Source organism: Chaetura pelagica, unplaced genomic scaffold (assembly GCF_000747805.2).
Source record: "Chaetura pelagica isolate M959 unplaced genomic scaffold, ChaPel_1.0 scaffold159, whole genome shotgun sequence".
NCBI classification, from domain to species: Eukaryota; Metazoa; Chordata; class Aves; order Apodiformes; family Apodidae; genus Chaetura; species Chaetura pelagica.
The window spans coordinates 4,741,163-4,763,339 of record NW_009954555.1 but is presented as its reverse complement, the minus strand read 5'-3'; the positions used below and the strand labels follow the sequence as shown (position 1 = coordinate 4,763,339).

At 43.1% G+C, this 22,177-nt stretch overlaps 2 protein-coding genes across 2 annotated transcripts in view; both read right to left on the bottom strand.

Moving 5' to 3' along the window:
- The window catches only part of LOC104395572 (probable glutamate receptor), a 7,952-nt gene extending 1,632 nt beyond the window's left edge, over positions 1-6,320 (bottom strand). The window contains exons 1-7 of the mRNA XM_010005279.1: positions 6,208-6,320; positions 3,404-3,455; positions 2,848-3,027; positions 2,009-2,235; positions 1,438-1,535; positions 772-989; positions 1-66 (exon numbers count right to left, since the gene is read on the bottom strand). The exon at positions 1-66 is cut by the window's left edge and continues 151 nt beyond it. Of these exons, the coding sequence (XP_010003581.1) occupies positions 1-66; positions 772-989; positions 1,438-1,535; positions 2,009-2,235; positions 2,848-3,027; positions 3,404-3,455; positions 6,208-6,320 (954 nt within the window). The remainder of the gene's footprint in view (positions 67-771; positions 990-1,437; positions 1,536-2,008; positions 2,236-2,847; positions 3,028-3,403; positions 3,456-6,207) is intronic.
- Positions 6,321-11,942: 5,622 nt separating this feature from the next.
- PLCH2 (phospholipase C, eta 2) overlaps positions 11,943-22,177 on the bottom strand; it is a 31,531-nt gene continuing 21,296 nt past the window's right edge. Inside the window, exons 19-22 of the mRNA XM_010005278.1 lie at positions 21,871-22,017; positions 21,674-21,753; positions 17,183-18,239; positions 11,943-13,663 (exon numbers count right to left, since the gene is read on the bottom strand). Coding sequence (XP_010003580.1) covers positions 11,943-13,663; positions 17,183-18,239; positions 21,674-21,753; positions 21,871-22,017 — 3,005 coding nt within the window. The remainder of the gene's footprint in view (positions 13,664-17,182; positions 18,240-21,673; positions 21,754-21,870; positions 22,018-22,177) is intronic.

Genomic DNA, 22,177 nt, shown 5'->3' with positions numbered 1-22,177 from the left:
CAACACGTGGTCTCGTCTCTTGTCCATGTACTCATAGATCATCTGATGGATGGGATTCTTGGAGTTCTGCAGCCCAAAAATCCAAGGAACGAAGTGTAAAACAATCATCTGAAAAACTCAGCACAAATGTGCAATGGTTGCAAAACAGTGGAGAATAAAAGTACTTAAACCATTTGCCCTTTGAGCTCTCTACTGAAAAGTAGCACAGAGTTCCACTACAACACAGTGTCACAAGGATACAAACATGAAATATTTCCCACCGACCTCCCCCTCAAAAACAACCTTTGCAGGCATCCAGTTAATATACCCAGAAATTACCTCATGGTCAGAGTACACAAGGACAGCCCCTGAAGACTAGCACTGCTTTCTTAACAGAGAAGGCTCTATAAACCAGCCCCCTGCATGCCTTTCCCTCTGAGAAAAGGTAGAAAAACAGGTGAACAAAACAAGATACCAATCACATTATTTGAAGTCTCCCGAGGGAAGCTGTAGATCCCCCCACTCTGGACAGTTTTAAGTCTCAGCTGGACAGGATTTTGAGCCATCTCATATAAACTGTAGTAGTACCTAGAAAGGTTGGACCAGATGATCCTTGAGGTCCCTTCCAACCTGGCATTCTGTGATTCTATGAAGCATTACAGGAAAATGGATGGAGTCTACAGTGATGAAGGTGGTGTAAGGACCTGTAGGGATGTGCTAGACAACTTGGCCCCAGCCCAGCAGCCCCGTGGTGTGTGTGTGGGCACGCACGCACAATTAGATTCTCTGCACCTTGAAGTAGTAGAACGTAGAGGAGCCCTCCAGGGTCCCAAACTCGATCTTTCTTTGCTTCACAAGATCTTCAAAGGTCTGGATGGGGAGCTGCTCAGTGCCCGAGCTCAGCAGGGCAGTGAAGTTGGCGATGTAGGCGGCCAGCAGGGCGATGGTGAAGAGCCACCAGATGGCAGCGATGACCCGCACGGAGAGCGCCTTGGGCTGGGGGGCGACACCTGTGCCACCAGAGGAGCCAAAGAACTTTAGATCCACGAGCTCAATTTAAAGATTTCCTTGTAAAGAAAAGCCAAACTGCAAAACTTGCCCTGTGGCTCCTTAATGCAGGAGCCTGACAAGCCCTGGTTCAAGCCACAGTGACCAGCGCAGAGCTGAAGTCAGTGGCCAAGTGCAACAAACAGCTCCACTCTGCCAAGTCCCAGAGCCATGGTTAGCTTGGCTTTCCCTGGGCCAGCTGCTACAGCAGAAAACAGACTTTCCTCAGCTGAAGGCTGACCTGTACAATTCCCACAAGTCTGCAATCCAAACTCCCCAAACTGAGAGTTTTAGTGCTGCCAAGTGTCCCATTGGAACATCTCTTCCCCAGCAGGACAGCACAGACAGTGCTACAGACAAGGAGCTGGATTTACAGCCAGTAAAACCCCACACTGCTTCCTCCCAGCTCACCTTGCAGGGCAAGTGCTCCTGCTCCAAACCAGAGGCTATTTAAGAAGGTAAAGTGGTTCTCTTCATTTTTTGGCTCATTCCATTCACAGGGGCTCAGTCTGTAGGAAAATGACAGGATAGAACGAGACATTCAGGGAAAAACATTTAAATAATCCTGCAGTGTGACTGCAGCAGCACAGAGAGCCTGCAAATGCCATAGTAGCTCCTCCTTCACCTGAGTTCCAGTTGAATCAGTGCAGTGGATGCTCAATGCATCAAAGAGTCTGCAACAGTGGTGGCTCTGGGGTGTTGCCAGACCCTTTCTCCCTGAGCCAAGGCATAAACTACTCTTAGCCTGGCATATCCAAGTGGCAATGTTGGGTCCGTTCTGGAATATCAGACCAAAGGCTGCTCCTTGGAACTAAACCCTTACCTATAAAGGTTGTGCATAAAACTAGAAAAGCAGCACAAAAGCTTCTGTTCAAGACTGGAGCTGCAGAAACATTAGTGCAGCTCAGTGTAACTGAGATGTCTCCACAGCTAAGAAAGCAGTTAACTAGAAACAAAACCTGTGAAACGAATTCATTTATACCTGGCAACAAGAAAGAGGCAGAAGCACGTCAGCACATAAGCAAATAAAAGGCCAGTCCAGATCTCCTTACTGAAAGGAGCCAGGAAGTGGAAGAAGGACAGATCCTGAGAAATGGTGTCTTTTCGAAGCAAGATCCCAATCCCAGTCTGCAGGAATGGTGTGGTGAAGGAGACCACCTCTTCCCTTTCTGACGTGACTGTCAGTGGAGCCACTGCAATGTCTGCTTCCTGTAAGATGGAGATAAAAAATAACCAACCATGCAATCCTCCTGAAGGCTTCTGTCACTCCGAATGCTTCCCAGGCAGGGTGGGCAGATATTGACATGGCAAATCACTTCTGTGTCAATGGACAGCTGCCAGCTTGGACTGCCAGCTCCAAAAAATAGGACAATTTTCCATGTTGCTGTTGGCATGTGGGGCTACTGGTTTCCTACTACAACACAGGTGCAGAAGCTGAGACTGTGCACTATGAACCACACTGATTTTGTTTACCAAAGCTGAAGGCATGTTCCTGTCTGCCTGCAGCATCCACAGCCAGCTGGACACAGCACTGAGTGCTGAGGAGCAAAGAATGTTGAGTTCAAACAGAACATGACCCATAGGAAACAGGTCATAATGGGGCCAGAGGTGCATTCAAGCATTTCCTTGATGAGTCTAAGGGAATTACCACTCTGAAAGAAAAGTTTCACTTAGTGGGTCAAGTTCATTAGTCCTACACAACAAACAGGATGACTCCAAGTTGCTCAGTCCCTGAGCAAATGCTACTGAAACCCAAGAGCTGCTAGAATTGTCCATTCCTTCTAGAGCTGCAGGTGGTCAAAAATATCAACTGAAAATTACCTTTCTTAGAATCTCTCCAATCATCCCTGTCCAGTTCCCACTGGCAGAGACAGCTCCGTACTTTCCATCACCCACCACCTTCACCCTGTAGCTGAAGTGAAGCATCCCAGCAAGTGCTTTCAGCAGGTCAATGCAGTACCCCTCCAGCTCAGCATTCCTCACCATGACATAAGGATCCTCCTGCATATTCAGAAAAAAAACAGTTTCATGCTCCCACAGCCTGCAGTGCAACTGAGTGGTCATTTAACCCTTCTGCAAACCCTCCACAAGACCTCTACCCACGTTATCAGGGGGACAACATTTCCAGACTTGAAAGCTGCTCACTGAAGTCATGTGCCACCACTAGTCCCAGGCTACAGCTCCAGCAGGGCAGCTGCATGCTGCCAGCCACACCTACCACAGAATGAACTGATAATCAAGTGCTCCACAGAGACTATCTGTGATGAACAGGAACATCAGAATCCAAGAACCCAAGAAACCACCTGCAAATACATGGGTGGAAAAAAAAATGCAGCTACCCTCCAGCCACTGCCAGTGTTGTGACCCAAGTCCTTACCGGGATTGTTGTGACAGTCAAAGTTGGAAGACCCTCTTCTGGTCCCCTTGAGCTCTGCAAATAAAAAAATGAAGAAAAAATAATTGGATTTTAAAGTTGCATCCGTGGACCCAACTTAGCTAGGACTGGCATTATAACTTGGGGTGTGTGTGGATGTGTTAAATCAGCTTTAAACCCACCCCTGCAGCAACCTCACCACACTGATCCCCAACATTAATGAATAAATCATTACTTTGTCAGCATACTTGGTTCGAATAAAAATCACTTTAAATGCTGTCACAATTCTCCAGAGAGACCGTGCATAGACTTCAAGAGGATCAATTCATGTTGCTCACAAAACAGTTAGCAGCCAATTAAGGCCTCATTAGAGAGCAATTCCAAGAGACACAGAACAGTAGGAAACCTGAGAGGAGGAGGAGAGGAAACACAGATCCACTTCTGCAGAGTGCTGATACAAGAGCACATCTTCCAGAGTCACACAACCCGAGATGGTTTCTGATCAGCACTTGGGAGCAATTCAAGCTTTTGCCAGCAGAGCAGCCTCATTCTGTAAGGTGTGAGGGTCTTAAATGCAGCCCTTTATTTTAAAATTAAATAGTAATGTTTCTAGACAGAGTGAGAGTGTGTGTGTGTTTATATATCTTTGCAGTACAGTATCTGCAAAAGGAGCTCTGGTTCTTTCAGGAGCTAAATGGTCTTGTTTCAATTCTCCCTTTGCAATGTAAGGATTTGAAAAGTATATTTAAGACAATAACTCTTACAGCCTAAAAGCATTGCTTACTATGACCACACCTTTCTGCATGTAAAATGTAAGACCATTTGCACATACACCCTCAGTGGTAGCTCTACATGAACATACCTTCCCCACAGCATCACCAGTCCTTCTGGCTCCTGCAACACAGCAACAACATCATCAACTTCTTGCAGGTTTTATACTTACAGCTCCTTAGAAGTGAAGTTTCAAACACTCACAAATTGAATTATTCTCCTTGGCTCACAGGTGACTCAAAGAGGTTTTGTCAGGTTTGCTTCCTCACAGTGTTAGTGTGAGACAAACAGCAGCAGGGACGCAGCCAGGGTAAGGCTGCAGAGACTCTCACTGTAATCATGATTATGGCTGTCACCCTGGAGGATGGATTCTGCAGCACCCGCTGCCCCATTTCCCTACTGCCCCCCACCGGCAAGGTGAAAAGCTCTCCTGCTGCTGCACACAACTGAGATGTCCCCTGGCTCCTGCAAGACCTTGTCTATGCCCCTAAGGAAAAGCCCTGTAACCAGCCAAAAGTTCATCATCATAATGTTCCAAGCCCCTAGGTTTACTTATTCCTCCCTTCCCCTACTAAAGGTAGGTTCCTACTGTCAAAGCAGCCAGAGGGGTTGCCACCCCTGGGGTGAAAACCCATCTCCACCACATCCTACTCCATCCCTCCCTGAAATTATAACCACCCTGACTTTTCATTCCTGCTCCTGGGTTCTACTCTGATCTGCTGTGTTATTTGGAAGCAGTCTTGTTAAATTATTTAATCCACAACTTCCCTGTTCACAGTACTTAGAATACCTCAATCCGACCCCAGCTGCAAGACAGCCAAACTAAAATGACTGAGATGCAGAATTAAAACCATAATTGTGTCAATATGTGACTCATTAATTGCCCAGGATGTTTTTTCTCCTGTGTGCATAGCAATTGCTCCTTGCAATTAAAGAATTCACAGCGCAAAAGCCAAAAACCCCTCAAGATAAAACAAAAAAATGTAGGGTATTTTCAATCTTCCAAGCAAAAGCTGAGTTTTTCATTAAATATAACAACATATTCATTCTTTGGTTTTGCATTTTTTGGCCTTGTGCTCAACTCTACATTATTGTAAAACAAAACCTGTTTTTTCCCCTCTCCACTACAGTTCTCCATGGGAGCTGGAAATCTTCACAAAGGAGTTCTCTTGTCTCCCTTTTGAAACTCATTACAGGAAATAAAAGCTTTTTGAGGCTCCTTTTTGAAGACCTGCTAGGGTTTCTTGGAAGCAAACAGGCTGTACTGAGGGCTTCAGCTCCCCCACAGTGGCACTGGATGCAGCTGTTCAAAGCCCCATTGTAAGAACTGAAAGGACCATAAGTAACCAAGTTGCAGCACTAACTCGAAGTTCACTGCACTGACACTTCTGAGAAGCCAAGTCCTCATTGTGAGAATCCTTTGTGAGGGTCTACAAAACACGTAAGACCAAGAAACGAGGCTCATCCCTCCACTCTGGTTCCCCAAAGGTCAGTGCCTGCAGGAAATGACTGTGGGTGCAGAAGCCCCTGGAAGGCTCCCACTGTCCCTGAGGAGCTTCAGGGGTAACGTGGTGTTACCCTTTGGGACTCACAGACCTGACAACTTCACACAACACACCAAATCCTCCCTTCTTCCCATAACAAGCCACGAGCAGAGGGGCTAAACAAGTATGATGGAAAACAGTACTTAGAAAACAAGTTAATCAGTGTACCTTGCTGCCATTCAAGGGACCACTGACTCAAGAGCAGCTTTAACCACACCAATGTGCTCAGGGACATCTAACCACCCTTTTTCCAGGCTTTTTCATCTTCCCTGGTCTCTGCCATCTGATTTACAGCTACAGCAGCAAAGACAGCACTCATAGCATGATGAGTCACAATCACAACCTGTAACAGGTAACCTGTACCTGTAAGGTAAGCCCTTGTGATGTCTTAATAACCAATTAAAAATCAAATCCATAGATTAAGACAAAATCCTGTGAGCACTAGCAGCTCAAGAATGGGAGAATTAACACTCAGTAAAGAACAACAAAAACAGATAAGGTTGCACGAGCATTTTTGGATCATTTTTCTCACCTGTCTGGCTTGATTCTCTCAGGAGCAGCAAGGCTGTAATCACACAGAACATGAAGCAAAGACCTTGGTCCATAGGAGCAGAAATATCTACTGTCTAATGGAAAGTTCCTGCTAGAGATGAAAGGCAAGTAGTTAAAACTGTTTTTAGGTTCCTCATTGCTGGGTTAAAATCAGTATGTTCTGCATTTTCTGAACCTCATTCTGATGAGTCCCAATTCAAACAAAGGTCCCCAGGTGAAAACACAGTCACTTCAGAGACCAGCCAGAACAAATAGTAAATAAAAGATTCTTGGGACCACTCTATTGCAAGGGGGAAAAAAAAAAAAGAAAAAAAAGAAAAAAAAAAAAAAGGGGGACAAACCTAAAAAGGGGATTTATCTCTTGGTTTTTGCACAGTTTGTCTTCCAGTCAGCTCTCCACAAAGCAGAGAGGTGCCACAGGCAGTGAGTGGCTCTGGAGAGGGGCAGCTGCAGGGATGTGCAGTAAGGGGGGGCACACACCCAGGAGAAATTGTTTCTGAAGCCCTCTTTTGTCTCAACCTCCTGCTCTTAACAGAACAAGGAAAATGGCTGGGAGAAGGAGGGTGAAAACCCTCATATTTTATTAGCTTTTTAAATTTCAAGCTCTGCAACAGAATTTCTGCATGGCTTGAAATAACATTTTCTAAAAAGTAACTGTAGAATACAGACTAAGTAGCTGTTGCCAGAGCAGCACATGAACTGAACAGCTAAACCAGGCACCACAGCACAGAAAGAAAAAGCAGCAGCAGTCTTCAGGTAGAGCCAGTGAGGAACTGCATTTTTCCTGGTAAATTTAACTCATAAAGTACTACTACTTTTTCCTTACAATTCAGTACGTACCACAGAATGATCTTTATTTCAAGTGGCCTCCTTCAAAAAAATCTAATCAGAGCAGGTGCTTGCATCACCTTGAAAAAAAAGTTGTTAACACCCTGGATACTGTCTAAAAGAATAGAGTTTAATAAGTACAAAAATGGTTTCCAAAGGTTAATACACTTCTCTAGCTCTAACTTAATACTAGAGTCACTTTAGCATAAATGGAATTAGTTAGAAAGAAAATAGCAGGAGGGCAGAGGGATTTAGTGCCTCCTCAGCTGCAAATAGCTCCTCAGATACTGCTTAATCTAACCCCTGCAACATCCATTCAACATCTACCCGAGGAGATACTGCAAAGCTTCCTCATGCTGGCTTTACAGCAACCCAAATGAAAGGTTTTTTTAACGTTACTTTTCCAGAACCAGTTCTCACTCCTCAGCAGGTTTTCAGTTTCTCCAAATGTAAACAAAGACAGCACCACTCCTCAGGCAGACTCCTGGAGGCAGTGCTGAGGGAAGGCACCAGCACTAGCACAGCAGAGGAAAAGATGAGCAGCCACCAGCAAGGCAGGAGGCAACCCGTCCACACAGGCTTCCAGCCTCCTCAGCTAGAAGAGCAGCAGTGATGGAAGGCAGTGTCTCACTTACAGCAATTCCTTCAGCCTCTCCCAGGGCCGTCAGTCTGACTGGGACCAGCGGCAGCTTGATGAGCAGGCACAATGGAACTGCTGGGAGACGGGGCATCCAACACTATTATACAGACTAAAGGGAGGGAGGAGCCAGAGAAGGGGCTTCTGCAGAGCAGCTGGTGCTACAAACTCCAGGGCACCCTGGGCGTGGGGAAAGAGAAGGGGAGATGACACCCTGCAAAAAGACAATGTTTGGAAGCAGCTTAGATCAGCAGCTGAATACTATTCTGAGACTCATAAAACACTACTGCTGGCCTGCTGTCTGGTCCTGTCCAAGCCCTCTCTTTAGAGCAGTGTCCCACCAGGCTGTGCCCAGCTGTGGACAGTATCAGCTCCTTAAGACTTTCTCCACTCCGGACTGTCTCAGATCAGCTGGGGGATTCATGTATAACACCAAAAAAAGCCCAAACCCCCAAAGTGTTCCATGCATCTAGTACTTCCTCACAATGCCTGGAGAGCTGAGGGAAAGCCTGAGCTTCAAGATAAACCATTACATTTGTCTCTGGATTGAACAGTTCTATTTAATGCACAGGCACAAAAGTGAAAATCCTGCCCCCTTCTACTTACCAGTTTCACTTTAAAAAATGAGCTAAAGTACAACCTTACCAAGGGGCTGATGAGGTTGGGCCTGGTCATTTATAAATACACACATCAAGGCACTGAAATAGCAAAGTGTCTTCACAGGAATTCAGCAGACTGAACTATTACAACTCATCCTACAGGAGAGCTGGAACTTGCCCACACTTAAGAAAGAAACACAGTTTTACTCCCTGCTTGACTTCAGGCACTGTTTAAGATGGAAAACTCTCAAGCAGCTCACACATCCTGCCCCTCTTCCCCAAGTTTTTTCTATACATGCCACAGAGTAAATCAGTTATTAAACATCAACATAGCCTGTCTTCTGCAGAGTAAAAAATTGTTTATATTTCAATTAAAAAATGCTTAGAAGACTGAAGAGAGTTCAAGGGCTCAACTCATAGCTCACTGCAATTAAGGAGTCCTTAGTTGACTTTTCATGCACTTCAGACCCCAGATGGTGTAACTCATTCTTGCACTGCAAGTTATGGCAAGATGATAATCCTCTCTATAGGACAATTCCTCTCTATAAGACAAAAAGAAAGAATTCAGAAGGATCTATTCAACTTGGATTTCTCCCAGAGGCTTTGACCTGTTCATAGCTTCATTTCCAGGTGCTCCCTCTGGTAGTTTGAACATGACTTATTCTTCACATCCTCACCTGATAGCTATGCCCTAGAGATGCTGGCAAGGGGCTTACTGTAGAGGGAAGTTAGCTGGAACCCTCATCTTATCTGGTCTTTGCTGCTTTTCATGACTATTTCCTAGGCTTTAATACAATGCACATTATGGTATGTGATTTTTCACAGCTGGCAGGTAATGAGGGCTGGTAAGCTCCACTACAAGCAGCTGAAACTATCTCAGCACAGACAAACACAGTCCTCTGTGAGGTGCATTAATGTAACAAGTATTGCTTAATCAATTAAAGATAAAAATAATCTGATTGTGAAACTTGGTGTTTGAAAAGAAACAAGTAGACCTTTTAAGCAGTACCTTTCTAAAGCTGTCAAGTTGCATGTACTTTCTTGCTTTAAAGATAAAAAAACAGCTACTCCCTGAAGCTTTTCAGCCCTAAACTACAGAATTACAGAGTGACTTTTCCTCTTGGGAATGTTAATGAAATTTGCTTTGTGTTAAGACACAACATGAGACTAATCTTGGCAGATCACACATTCTGCTGCTGGTTTACCTTTTTTCCCTCCAGGACTGCAATGCCATTGCAGGATTACTTCAGTGCATGTTCCAGACCTTTGTTGCACATACCTCAAGGGCCTCTCCTCCAAATTATGAAGACAAACAATGAAGATGTGAGCCAGGATGAAAAACTGAGAAATATTTTTAGATAAAACATACTGAAAACCATTTGAAAATATTCAGTTGGAAAATATAACCCCTTGCAGCCCATATTTCCATGTCATGAAATCACTAACTACCCTTAGCATTATACTTCGATATCTCAGAGTTTAAAATGCTTGTGGCCAAATGATAATGAAATTATGAACCAAGAACTGCTTTCTATTCCCACAGTCCACAAGTAACCTGATGACCCTTCCAGGAGACAGTATGAGCAAGAAACACAGACTTTCACTCTGCACTCTGCTGGGACTGGAATAGAAGGTATTTTTAATGAGGCAGGTGAAGAAGCCAATTTTTGCTGCACTATTTCCAGGCAGAGTTTAAACAATCTCAATGATGAAGCAAGGCTATTTCTCTTACTTGGAGAGCTGTAACAGAATAGATTAGGTCCTTGGACTTTGTCTATTTACTATAGTATTTGTCTATACTAATTACATGAGTTCCCCTAGAATTTTAATTACTGGAAACAATCTCAATGATGAAGCAAGGCTATTTATCTTACTTGGAAAGCTGTAACAGAATAGATTAGGTTCTTGGACTTTGTCTGTTTGGCTACTAATTACATGAGTTCCCCTAGAATTTTCATTACTGGCTGCCAAACAAAGATACCACTTGGAAACAATCCCTGTGCTGTTTATCACACCACAGAACACCAGTCCCTACCAATACCTGCATCTGCTCTGGTGGACCTGAGAAAATCTGAGCTGGATCTGAAATGGTTCTGAAAAAGAGTAGAATCAAAAGTTATCCAGGAAGGAATTTTAACAACAAGGCAGATATAATTATGTTTGCATACCACAAAATTCTAGACAGCATAGAAAAGGTGTTGTTACAGCTAATGAGTCAACAGCTGGAAGGTTAAAGATGTTTATTTTAGTAGTGTGAGGTGGTTTTACAAACAATTTTTTAGATTTTGCAATATACACAAAAATATCATTACAAACAAAAGCAAAATATCCTCTCAATAATAGGGACTCTATGCAGCCTGAAATAAAATTAAACCTCTGTTTCTCTTCAAAATGCATTTCAGTAAACATTCTTCTCCATCACTGATAAAATGTACATCTATAATAAATGACATAATAACTGGGGGAGAGGGGAACACATCCCTAAAAATAAAAAGTAAAAAAAAAGGGAGGAAAAATTATTATTCTGTTTGGGTTGATAGATAATTCTAAATATGTCTATCTAAAAAAATTAAATAGCTCTTTTTTTTTTAAAACATATCATTGAAAATTTTGCATGGCAGTGCAATACAGAAATAGTAAAATTCATCCAAAAGTGCTATGTACAGCAGCATTGTTAAAATACCAGAAAGAAGGGACAGTGCTGTTTTCAAGAAAAGACTAGCATGCTTTTTTTTTGCCATTTCTGAGTTAAAGTCAGAAGATATTTCCTGTCTAGTTTTAGGTATTCCCTTCACTCTCCTGCCTCATTCCCACATATGTTTTGAGACAAGGAACAGTCACAGTTCAGTTCAAGTCTGTGCATGTGTACATATATGTGCAGACATATATTTGCATACACACAGATGTGGAATATAGATTTTTATATATATAAACGAGCTTGATTTAAAAAAGCATTGCTTGGGAACATAGTGAGAGCTCTTCTTCAAAGAGTAAGACAATGTGGATTTTCACTAACAGGTCCACAATGGATCATGGACTTTATCTACTACGTTATTAATTAATGAAACAATTACACTGCAATTTTTACTATTTCCCAGAGAAGACACCCTCAGAGGCCTCAAAGTCTTAAAAAAAATAAAATAGAACAGGGATGATTATTTTAGACCCAGCCCCTTCTCATGGATCCATGGTTAAGAGCAAAATTTACCTTAGTTCTCGTTAACAACACATAGATGTTTACCTGCTATAAGTAATTACTGACATTAGTAAAGAACATGAGATTTGCACAGAGCAAACTGCAAAGGGAAGGAAGTGGTCACATACAAAGGAGGCCAAATTTGAGGCTGGGAAAAGTGTAATTAAAAAAACCCAGGATGTCAGATCTTTAGGAGTGTAAAAATATCAGTCTCCGCTTTCACTTGATTGTTATGGTTCCACACATGGCTGACAAACTGAACACTCAGCTCTCCTGGGGTCATGGCCCTGGGTACCCTCACAGCCAGGGGAAGGCCAGGAAGCACTAAGCCACACGAGGATATTTGGTGCCTCTCAGGTCACTATGTTTCGTTTTGACAAGAATGTAAACATTGCCTCATCAGTGCTGCCCAGAATTACAGTTTCAGCATAAAGAAGACTTCTGTGTCAGCATTATAATCAGTTTGGTTCTTAGGCTGGGATGTAAACACGGCAGGAGAAGCTACATCCATACAAACTGCTTTTGCCACACTGCAGGCTCCCTCTGGGTTGCCCCTCTCCTCGATGGGGCTGCCCCCCAGCTGGCCCAGGCTCTGCAGCCGTTGTCTCTCCTGCGCCTGCTTGGCCCGGTTGGCGATGTACCGCACTCTGCTCTGGCTGCGGGATGAAGACCTGCGGAGGAGTCCCAGGCTCTCCCCTTCCTCTTCAGACTCAGTTGGATCAAGACTGATAGGGGAGGTCTGCTGAAAGGCTTTCAGCTTCTTCAGCTGCTCAGTCAATTCATCCTGGGACTTGACCGAGGACCTCAGGCCTGAAGAGCGGCGCTGCTCGCGCATGGATCGAGTGACAAAGCTCCTGCTGATGCTACGGTATTTGCTTTCAAAAGTGCACACAATATCATCAGAGGTAAGGTCTCCAAGACTCTTAGATTTCGCCTGGCTATTCCCAACCATATCCTGTGCTTTGGATTTGTTAGAAGACTGTCTGAGACTTTCTATGTACAGTCTGCTCCAGGTATGCCTTCTAGGGATGGATGAGAATGCATCTTGAGGGCTCCTGGCAAGAGGCCGGGGGCACAGCTCATCTGCAGGCAGTTGGCCAGACCTCAGGTTGGGATTGGATTTGCTCTTGCTCACCATTGGCATCTCATTACTGGATGTTGTAGCTGAACGTGGACGCATCCCCTTCCTAATGACAAGGGGCTCAAAGTTTTCATGACGGATGCCAAGGTCTGGGAGGCTTTTGCGAGCCAGATTGGGCAGGGAGAGATCTATCACAGTGTCGTTGGAGGACATGCTGGAAGAGGAAGACATGCTGTCACGGTGATTGCTGCCATCGAGCTTGCTCCAGATCCGGTCGTTAACAGTGGCATCAAAGTACACTTCTGCTGCTGGAGACAGGCTACTTGGAGTTTTTATTAAGGCTGAGGAGTCTGACATTTTCAGTCCTTCACTCTTGGGCCTTCTTACTAACATGTAAGAGCTCATCTGAGAACCAGAAACAGGTACAGCCTGTGCAGCCTGGGCTTTCTGGAAACTATCTGGAGGCAAAGTTGTCTGTGTGTTGTTAATCACATTGTTTTGCTGTAGTTTAACAGCTGCTACACCAAGTTTTTGGCCTTTGGATTCAATGGTGCTTTTCATGTCTGTTAATATCTGACCTGGTTGGTCACTTTCCTTCTGGCATTTTTCAACAGGTTGGCCAGCATCCTTACCTGCTGCCCCTACTGGCCAGGCTGCCAATCCATGCTGATCTTCAGCTTTATTGTGTGCCTGTGTCCAACCACTTTCTTTGACACATCCTGTCATGCTTGTCTTCTCATATTCTTGGACTCCTAAATATGTATCAGCTGCTTTTGTGACTACCTGCACTTGGTCTTCTGCAGCCAGATTTGTTTTTTGTTCTCCAGTGGGTAGAGACTCTTGAGGCTGGTTGGAAGTGCTGCTTGCTTCTGACCGAGATCCTGTGGAATGACCAGACACTGACCCTTCCTCAGAGTCACTGTGGGGAGCAACAGGTAGGTGGGAGAAAAGGCTGGCATGATGGTGTTCATTGGCAATAACAGGCTCTTCACTGATCGTTTCCAGGCTGCATAAAGAGGTGACTGACCTCTGTAGTGAGAAATGGCAGACATCTACTGGGGAGACAGGAAAAGACAGGAAAAAGAAAGAAACAAGAAAAACAGATATTACAAGACACAGTTTAGCTGACGATTTATTCTGTTACAATTTTGTTTCTAAGGTAGCCATTGCATACATTAATAATTATTTTAAAAATTACTTATGATATCAAATACCTGGCTAAAGGATTAAAAAATTTCTGCTCATTCCATTTTAGTTGCCCAAAAGCCCTGATGCTTTAAAAATATCTCAGTTCATGCATAGTAGCACCATAGTACTGTTCAGATTTTCTTATTCAAATAACTGTACCCATCAATTTCTTTGTGTCCTTTTATCTCCTCTCATAAACTAACTTTTCTTCCTCCACCATCCAGCACCACTTGAATTGTTCCCTTCCCTCCTCCCAGCAGTCAAGTATGTCAATAAAGTAGATCACAACCAGACCAGGTGTAACAAGTAGAACACCACTGCCCAACCAAGACACGATCCCAACGATCAGTTACTCAGAAGCAGCACAGGACCTCTGAAGTAGGTTACAAATAAATGATCTGTATGAATACCATGGAATTAAAAACAAACAAAAAACTTGAAACAGACTTTGTTTTCCTAAAGAAGTTCGTATTTTCTTTTTTTGAAAGACCATACAGACACATGGTTCAGCACCAGGCTGGCAGTACAATCCTGAAGCATGACCACAGCCACCAATTACCTGAAGACTATGCTCCATCTGTCTGCAATATTTATATGCTGTACCCTGAGAGGGAAAGCAATCATGCCAAAAAGACCTTCCCACACCTCCAAACCACAGTGCAAACATGCATTCAAGAACTAGCCAAGCACCACTAAGCCAGACAACAGCCTCAGGAACATAGGAAAAGATAATGATAAAGCAGGAAACAAACAAAACCCATGACTACAGGCAACAAGGTGCTCGAATCAGTGTTATGCAGCAGACAGTTACCTGTGACTTGCTTGTCCTTTCAGTTCTTAACTAGAGAGAGAGAGTGTGCATGTAGAATAATGGGACAGAACAGAGGAAAAATCCAGTTAATGTAGGGAAGGCAGGTGCAGATAACAGGATAAATTAGTGCTGAGGGAGGGAAGGGAGACAAACAGGAATATTCACACATTTTGTAGGATCCTAAGCATTTCTGACCAACCAGAGCACTAAATGGGATCCATAAAAGGACAGGAGTTAGGTCTGTTAGTTTGCCTTAGAAAAATAAAAGGCAATTTTTGCTGTTGTTTGAGAAACACACTCCACTGGACTGGGTAAGGGAAGCTAGCCTGCTCTTCTCCAAAGCCCTTTCCTAATACTATAAAAAAAAAAATTAGAAAATCATCTACGCTACCAGAAAATGCCAAGGAAACACTGGGCTTGTCCTTTCAGCACCAGTATTTGCAATCCACCATAGTGACAAGGAGCTTAGCAAAGGAGACAGCTGTCCAGGAGCCCGTGTTATGTTAGCTGGGGGTGTTAAAGGAAAGAAGGCACATGTGTCCGTAAGGAAAACCCACCATTCCCAACACAGAATCTGGAGGGGTTCCAGGAGGGAGCCAGAGCTGATCAGACTAATGAGCTCCCCTTCTCCCCATCCAGGCTAGGACATCTGCATAGATTAAGGCACACTTAGACTGCAAAATGCTGGAAACCCTAATGCTGTTGCCATAAAGGGGAGAACTAGAGACTATAGTTTCCTGTCTCATCCTTGAGGCACTTCTCATAACAGAATGTTAGTGACAACTGCAGCCATATTAGGCCAATGTTCCTGGTTTCCTTGGTTTCTTGGCCCAAGGCACTAAAAGAACAGGCGGATGGGAGAGCCTGCTGTTTGTGCAAACAGTGCTTGTCACTGGACCATCAGCATCCAGTCCAACTGAATGTTACACCATTTTAAAGGTTTGCTGATTCCATGCTTGAGAAGTCAGATGGATTTAATCAGATTTCAAGCATACCACAATATTTATTTAGTGACTTGGGGGGCTGGCGGGGGAGCTGGCACCAATAATGGGAAATGGTTTCGTATGTCACACTACTCAGAGCTTATGAAAAGCCTAATGCCATTAATTTAGGCACAGAAAGAGTTCTGCTGCTTTGGATTAACTTCAAGTCAAGGGAACCAGCAAACTTCTTCACTCCCCTCCCATTGTCCTGATATTTTCCTAAAAGCCCAAAGCAGATATTGGAAAAGAGATGTAAAAAAAGAATAAAAAAAGATAAACACAGCAAAACTATGGAGACACAGCCAGATTAAACTGATCAAACAAATAGAAAATTTTAAATCTCTGTATGAGGCTTTCAAAGATGCCTGCTATAAGTGGGCAGTCAGAATCTACTACTAAAAAATTGATTACATCTTGAAAAGCCACAAAGTCACTTAACTTCTCCTGAAAATGTAACCACCAATGTCCAAATTCCTTGATCAATTAAGGAGAAGGGGAGGAATTTGAAGAGAAGCTCTTCTGGTCATAGACAAAAGCTTTATTTGTTTACTACTTCTGTGTTCTATGAAACAAAATTTTGTAAAAATCTCTTCCCTTCCCTCCCCCTCCCTGTCAAATCAGGAGAAAAAAAAAGCCAGTTTCTTTATTAAAATATAAACCTTGGTTGCCTCTTCCTATTTTCCATCTTTACAAATACCCAGTTCATGAGTAAAGATACTGTCCCATGATCCCAGTGACCAGATGCACATCTCTGGCTTGAAACAAGTATAAAATGCTGTAACTGAAGCAACTTTCCTTTGCATGGGCACATGTTACTCTGCAGTTGGGAAATACTGACAGTCCACTTAGCTTGGCCGATGTCAGGAACATCACCTGCCTTCTTTATGTTATGCACCCATACCCTCAGGTCACAGCCAAACCATACATGTAGCACTAAGCACATCTGTAAACGTTTGCACACTGGGGACTCATACATTTAGCACCAGAGTGGTCTGCTATGTTCATAAAGTGTGATATCCTGAATGACCCAGACCAGAGAGTTCCATCCAGCAATCCCTGAAATCATGGCACTAAGTTTGCAAGTTCTTTGACGAACTTACTTGGTTAGCAGAGTGCACATTAGGTGTTATTTCTGATGTGGCTATCCCTCAGTGAAACAAAAATAGTGATAATAGCAATATTCCATGTAAAGATGGGCTTCCCATATTAAATCTCTACTAGATACTCTGGTTTGGATCTTAAAATTTACTTAGTATCATACCACACTCACTATATTAAAAAAAACACTACAAAAACACAACAAAAAAAAAGAAGACGAAGAAGCCTGAACAAACAATCCAAACATTCATAGACTATTGACAGTCACTACTGCAGATGGTTAGCTAGGCATGGAAAAGACTAATCTAAACCAGACACATCTAGGAAAAAAAAAAATAAAAATGCAGACTTTTTTCTGTCATTGCCAAAAATAATAATAAAAAAGAGCTCTTGATAGCAGAACATACAGGAGCTTCTAGTGTCAAGATGCTATGCAGAAGCTGAGACAATGATGTGATCTACGGTGGAGAAGGGTGAAGAAAATCTGGTCTTACCAGCAAAGAATATAGGGGATTTACTTCGAATTTCCTCCAATTTTTGAACGAACAGGGCGTTCATTTCCCTCTGTAGGGTGCCCACTTGCTTTCGAGAAGTTTCAGGCCAGCACTTGGGGAACTCTGGGCTTCCAAGGCTTTCTAGACTGCTGGAGTTGGAGGATATAGAGCCATTGCTGGCTGCAACCAAGTTGACAGTGCTTCCATACTTGCCACCTGATTGGCACTGCCACCGCTGCCGGGAATGAGCCTTTATTCCATGACATTTAGATTCAACATTTTTCTTCCCTGGGGTCACAAAAGGCTGGGTACTTGTTAGATCATCAGCAATTCCAGGGCTGCTGCAAGACTGTAAATCTGATTGCTGCCTGGGCTGGCCTTCAGCACCCCAGTTTTTTAGCTCTATCCTCTCTTCTCCAGTTATACTGCTATACTGATCATGGTGAAGTATATCTTTAGCAATTGGCCTGGTTGGATGGTCACTCCACTTGGAATCTAGGTCTGGGCTTTCTTTGGAACCAATCATGCATTTCATGCAGTTGGTGGCCACTCCAATCCTACCAGAGCCGTTGATGGCACAGCGTGCAAAGACGCTTTGCTTCTCGCTCTGGTGCTCCTGAAGCCGGACCCTGCCAGACCTCTGTATGGGTTCACTGAAAGCAGCACCCCCTTGAGCACAGCTTTGGCTTTTGGCTTTACGAGAACCATGGGCCTTACCTTTCAACCCCTTGCCATGTACCTCTCCACTGGCACCATCTCTGGGAGCTGGTGACAGAGAAGCACTTTCTGGCTCTTGCTCAAAGCGGGGCTGTGAGGCAGCTTCCACTTCACGGTCTTCAGCAGCCCCTTCAGAGCTGTTGTCTCTTGTGTCAAAAGCAATCTCAGGGAAGCCTTTCTTGTTCTTCTTCTGGCTCTTGGTGGGTGCACTGGCTGTCCGTCTCAGGAGGTGGCTGCTAAAGGGTTGCTTGCGATGGAGCTGACCAGCAGCATGACTGTCCAGAGAGGCCTGCTTTGGATTTCTGAGAAACAGGCCTTTTAGACCTAGAGCTTGTTTGGCCTGGAAAATTTAAAAAAGAAAAAAAACCCCTGTCCTTAATAGAGAAGGCAAGTCTCTTCCTTTGGGAAGGAACACCAAGTACACATGTACACTTACGAATTAAAAGAGGTAATAACAAATTGGATGCTCAAACCAAGATTTACATTCTTTATGAACTGTTGAGAAATAAACAGTGGACATAAAGAATATAATATTTTGTTTTCCAAGTTAAGGAGATCTACACTTCAGTTGAACTGAGCACTGTCATGAGTAGCAGTTAGACTATATGCATGGCAAATGATCACCAAATATTTTTCTGTGTACCTCTGTTTTGATCATTTCCTACCATGCAACACTTATCCACAGACATTCATGTATGTTTGTATCACTGAAGAAACACTATAAACTAGCGAAGTTAGTCAGGGTGATAATGCAGTACTTATACTTCAGTACTTATTTAAGCATTAAACATATATATACACCATCATACATTTCTCACCATCATACAACTGATTTACATTTCAGTGAAACAGAGTTTTTGCATTCCTGCAAACATTCCAGGTGTACTTGCCAACTTCTAAAGCAACAGGCTGGTGCCTGATAAGGTGTCAGTTTTGCTGTGTTCATAGAGCCTTGTACACATAAATCAAAGCAGAGAAAGAGGTGTTTCCCTTCTGATCTGCTTCTCCTCTTTTGTCCCCTATATTTCTCAGTTAGATCTCTTTAATAGCTGTAGCATAAAGAAGGAATAAAGAGAGGACACAAGGCTGTGATTGAAACACATTGTAAAAAGCCCACGATAAAACGTGATCGGCATCATGCTTGTTGGCGCTTGCTGCCAGTTCCGTTTTTCCCCTGTGATGTCATATCAGGTCACATTCAGGCCACATGTCCAAACAATGGCACAGAAATGTCTAATTTAAATTACAATGGGCTATCTTTCACCCCAAAATATCGGGAGTGCATGCTCATGCATTTCAAATTTTGCTTTGTAGGACTTAATGGACAGATGTTAGCTGCACTGTACAGTAAGCCTGAATAAAAGCAGCTTTTATTCCTAAATCTCCTGTGCAATCTGGCATATGGGATCAAGGTTTATTTGTCTGACACAAAGCCCTGTGAAAGCATTCAGAATATTATTTTCATAATAGACTGAAGTTTAGTTACCACTTGCCAAGATCCAGTGTGAAGGGATGATTAAGAAACCTAAAATCACCTTTAAAAGCATATGCAGGATAAGATAAAGAAGGTAGGAATTTATTCTTCCTGTAGAAGACAGATAAAATGTAATTAAAATACTAATAAACCTTCTGTGTGTGAGACAGACTATTGAATAGTCTGCTTGGATCATTGTGGATTCACTTTCACTAGAAAGCTCCAAAACAAGATTACCCATTTGTTAATGAGTGAAGGGAAAAAAACCATTCTGCTCCAATTTAGACAGGTTGGCAAGTACATGAATTTATTGCTATATAAATAAGAGAATATAAATATTTGCAAACCCCAGAAAAAATTGTCACATACAAACACACAAATAATACCCAACAAAAATAAAAGCACTGATGGAATCAATGGGTGACACGCAGTGCAGGGCCCCAGGTATCATTCTAGCTTATTTGATGCATCTTTAAGCTAGTCACTATTGCTTGAATCAGTGAGATGATTCAAGAACCCAAGGACAAGTTTCTTAACTTAAGAAATAAAAAGTTAAAAAAAAAAACTTAAAAAAAAAGAGAGCCATTTTGAGGGAGATCCAGAACATGTGCTTTCAGCTTCTAGTTCAGGTTTTACAGGGCTGTTCCATTCTTTAAATCAGACTTGTAAAACAGCATGAGAAGCTTTCCCACCATTTGGCAAAATATCCACTGTTAAAGTTCTTTGTTGTGTGAAAGAAGAGGTTTGAAGCATAAGACACTAGAGAAAAGACAGTACAGGTAGAGACTCAAAGAAGAGAGACAGGGAATAGAAGGGATTTTATCCTGGATCTGCTTCACTTATAGACGGCTCTCAGGCTGATCAATGACCCAACAGCACCGACCAAGTCAAATGAGTTTAAGGGCTTCAAAATGCTTAGAAGGAAACATTGATGCTCATGAAGCAACTGGTTAGAGGCATGCAGGTGTGTGGTGGTGGTCACTACACCTCCCTGAGACAGGAGGGGGTACCTTCAAGGCGTCTAAAAATGCTCTGCTTCTAAAAGTAGACTTTGTGACATAGAGAAGCTCACTGAAATTACAAACAGACAGAGTAAAGGCAAAATAACAGTGAGGGAGGATCTCAGAGATACGCACACCTAGAAAACCACAAGAAATCCTGCAATACATGAATAGACTACAGAAGAGACAAAGACAAAAAAAAAGCAAGTTTGCCTTTTATTTTAAAACCCCATTTACCAGTGGATACTAAGCTACAGACTCTGACTTCCAAGGAAGGATACTGAAATATTTGCTATCCTTAAAATAGCACTGAGAGAGCAGTGCAGAGGACATCACCTGAAAGCAGAAAACAACTGAAGCAACATGAATGCACACAACATCGGGAAGAGGAGGAGAATCTGCCTATTCTCTCTTGTTTTGACTAAGAATAGAACAGAAAATAAGAATTCACCACGTTTATTAGCAGGACTCGGAATTCCCAGCCTGTTCGATGCCGCCTCCTGCTGCCACAACGCTGATATTACTGCTCGCTACGGCAGAGGGCTCAGCCTGTCATTGCCAGTGAGATTCTCAAGGCACTGAGACACTTGGCTACTTGAATTTCATTGAAATTAATAGCATAGAAATAACTAAATCCAGTGCACTGCGAGGAAAGAAGCTCTCTCATTTTCAGCTGGCCTAGGGAAAGTATGAAGTTAAGGCTTTACTTTCAGCTTGGAGTTATTCATGTGTATTTAGATAGAGCACCCAGATAATTGTATTTTCCTGCACATGAAGCAAACACTCCTAATAACAGATAAGCAGTGAAAATAATTCCAAAAAACTACGCTAAAGGTCAGCTTTCCTCTGAATTTTAAGTGTTTTAATGGAAAAATCCCAAAACAAATAACCCTTAAGCATTAATTCAAATTCAAAAGCCAAAAGCATCAGGCAGAGCCTTTACAGGATAAGCTCTGCAGGCAACAAGCCCTCTCAGTTCAGGCATAAAATCTTTTGCTCAGCAAGGCACTGGACACAACCATACTTATTTCTATAAATGTGTGCATGCTGCAATGAAATAACCCCTTATGGGTCCCTCAGAAAGGCACTGCAAGAAGCTCTTTTTACAGCTTTCCCTATGATTTGCCTTTATCTCCATGTATATTCAGAAAGATCTCAGGCTACCATGACAATCACAGAGATTAAATTTTGTTGAACAAACACATTAGCTTAGACCTTCACCCCCTGGGTTTCCCTGGTGCAATAGAAAAATCCTGTGTCCCCACACAAGCTGTGTGACTGGACATGGGAGACACTCACCTTACCACTGATGTCATGAACGGCCACATGGACAAAGATGGATGCCTCCTCTATACCTTCCAAGTACACGTGTCGGTAACCTGAAACAGGGTGATCAAAGCTGACGAGGAGCCGAGATAACAGAAAGCACATCCTGAGACTCTCATTTTTGTAAAGAAAATAAATCAACCATTGGCAGTTCAATGTGTCTGTCTTACCTGGCATCATACTGTTGAAAGCTATTGTTCTCTGTCCAATAAAATCACGGCCGATTGGATCGTGATCCCACACGAGGAACCGGACCAGTGCGATCTCTGGCATGTGAACTGTGAACACCAGCGTCTCCTCCCACATGGGGTTAAAGCCTTAGAAGGAAGGAATGAGCTTTTAGATACTTTGTTCACAAGATGCAAGAAGAAAGAAGACTGCCTAAGGAAGGAATGCCTAAACTGCTGTGTCATTCTAGTTCTCCTAGCAGTTTGATCATTGTTCTTGGAAAACCCAGCATACGCCCTCACTTCAGCA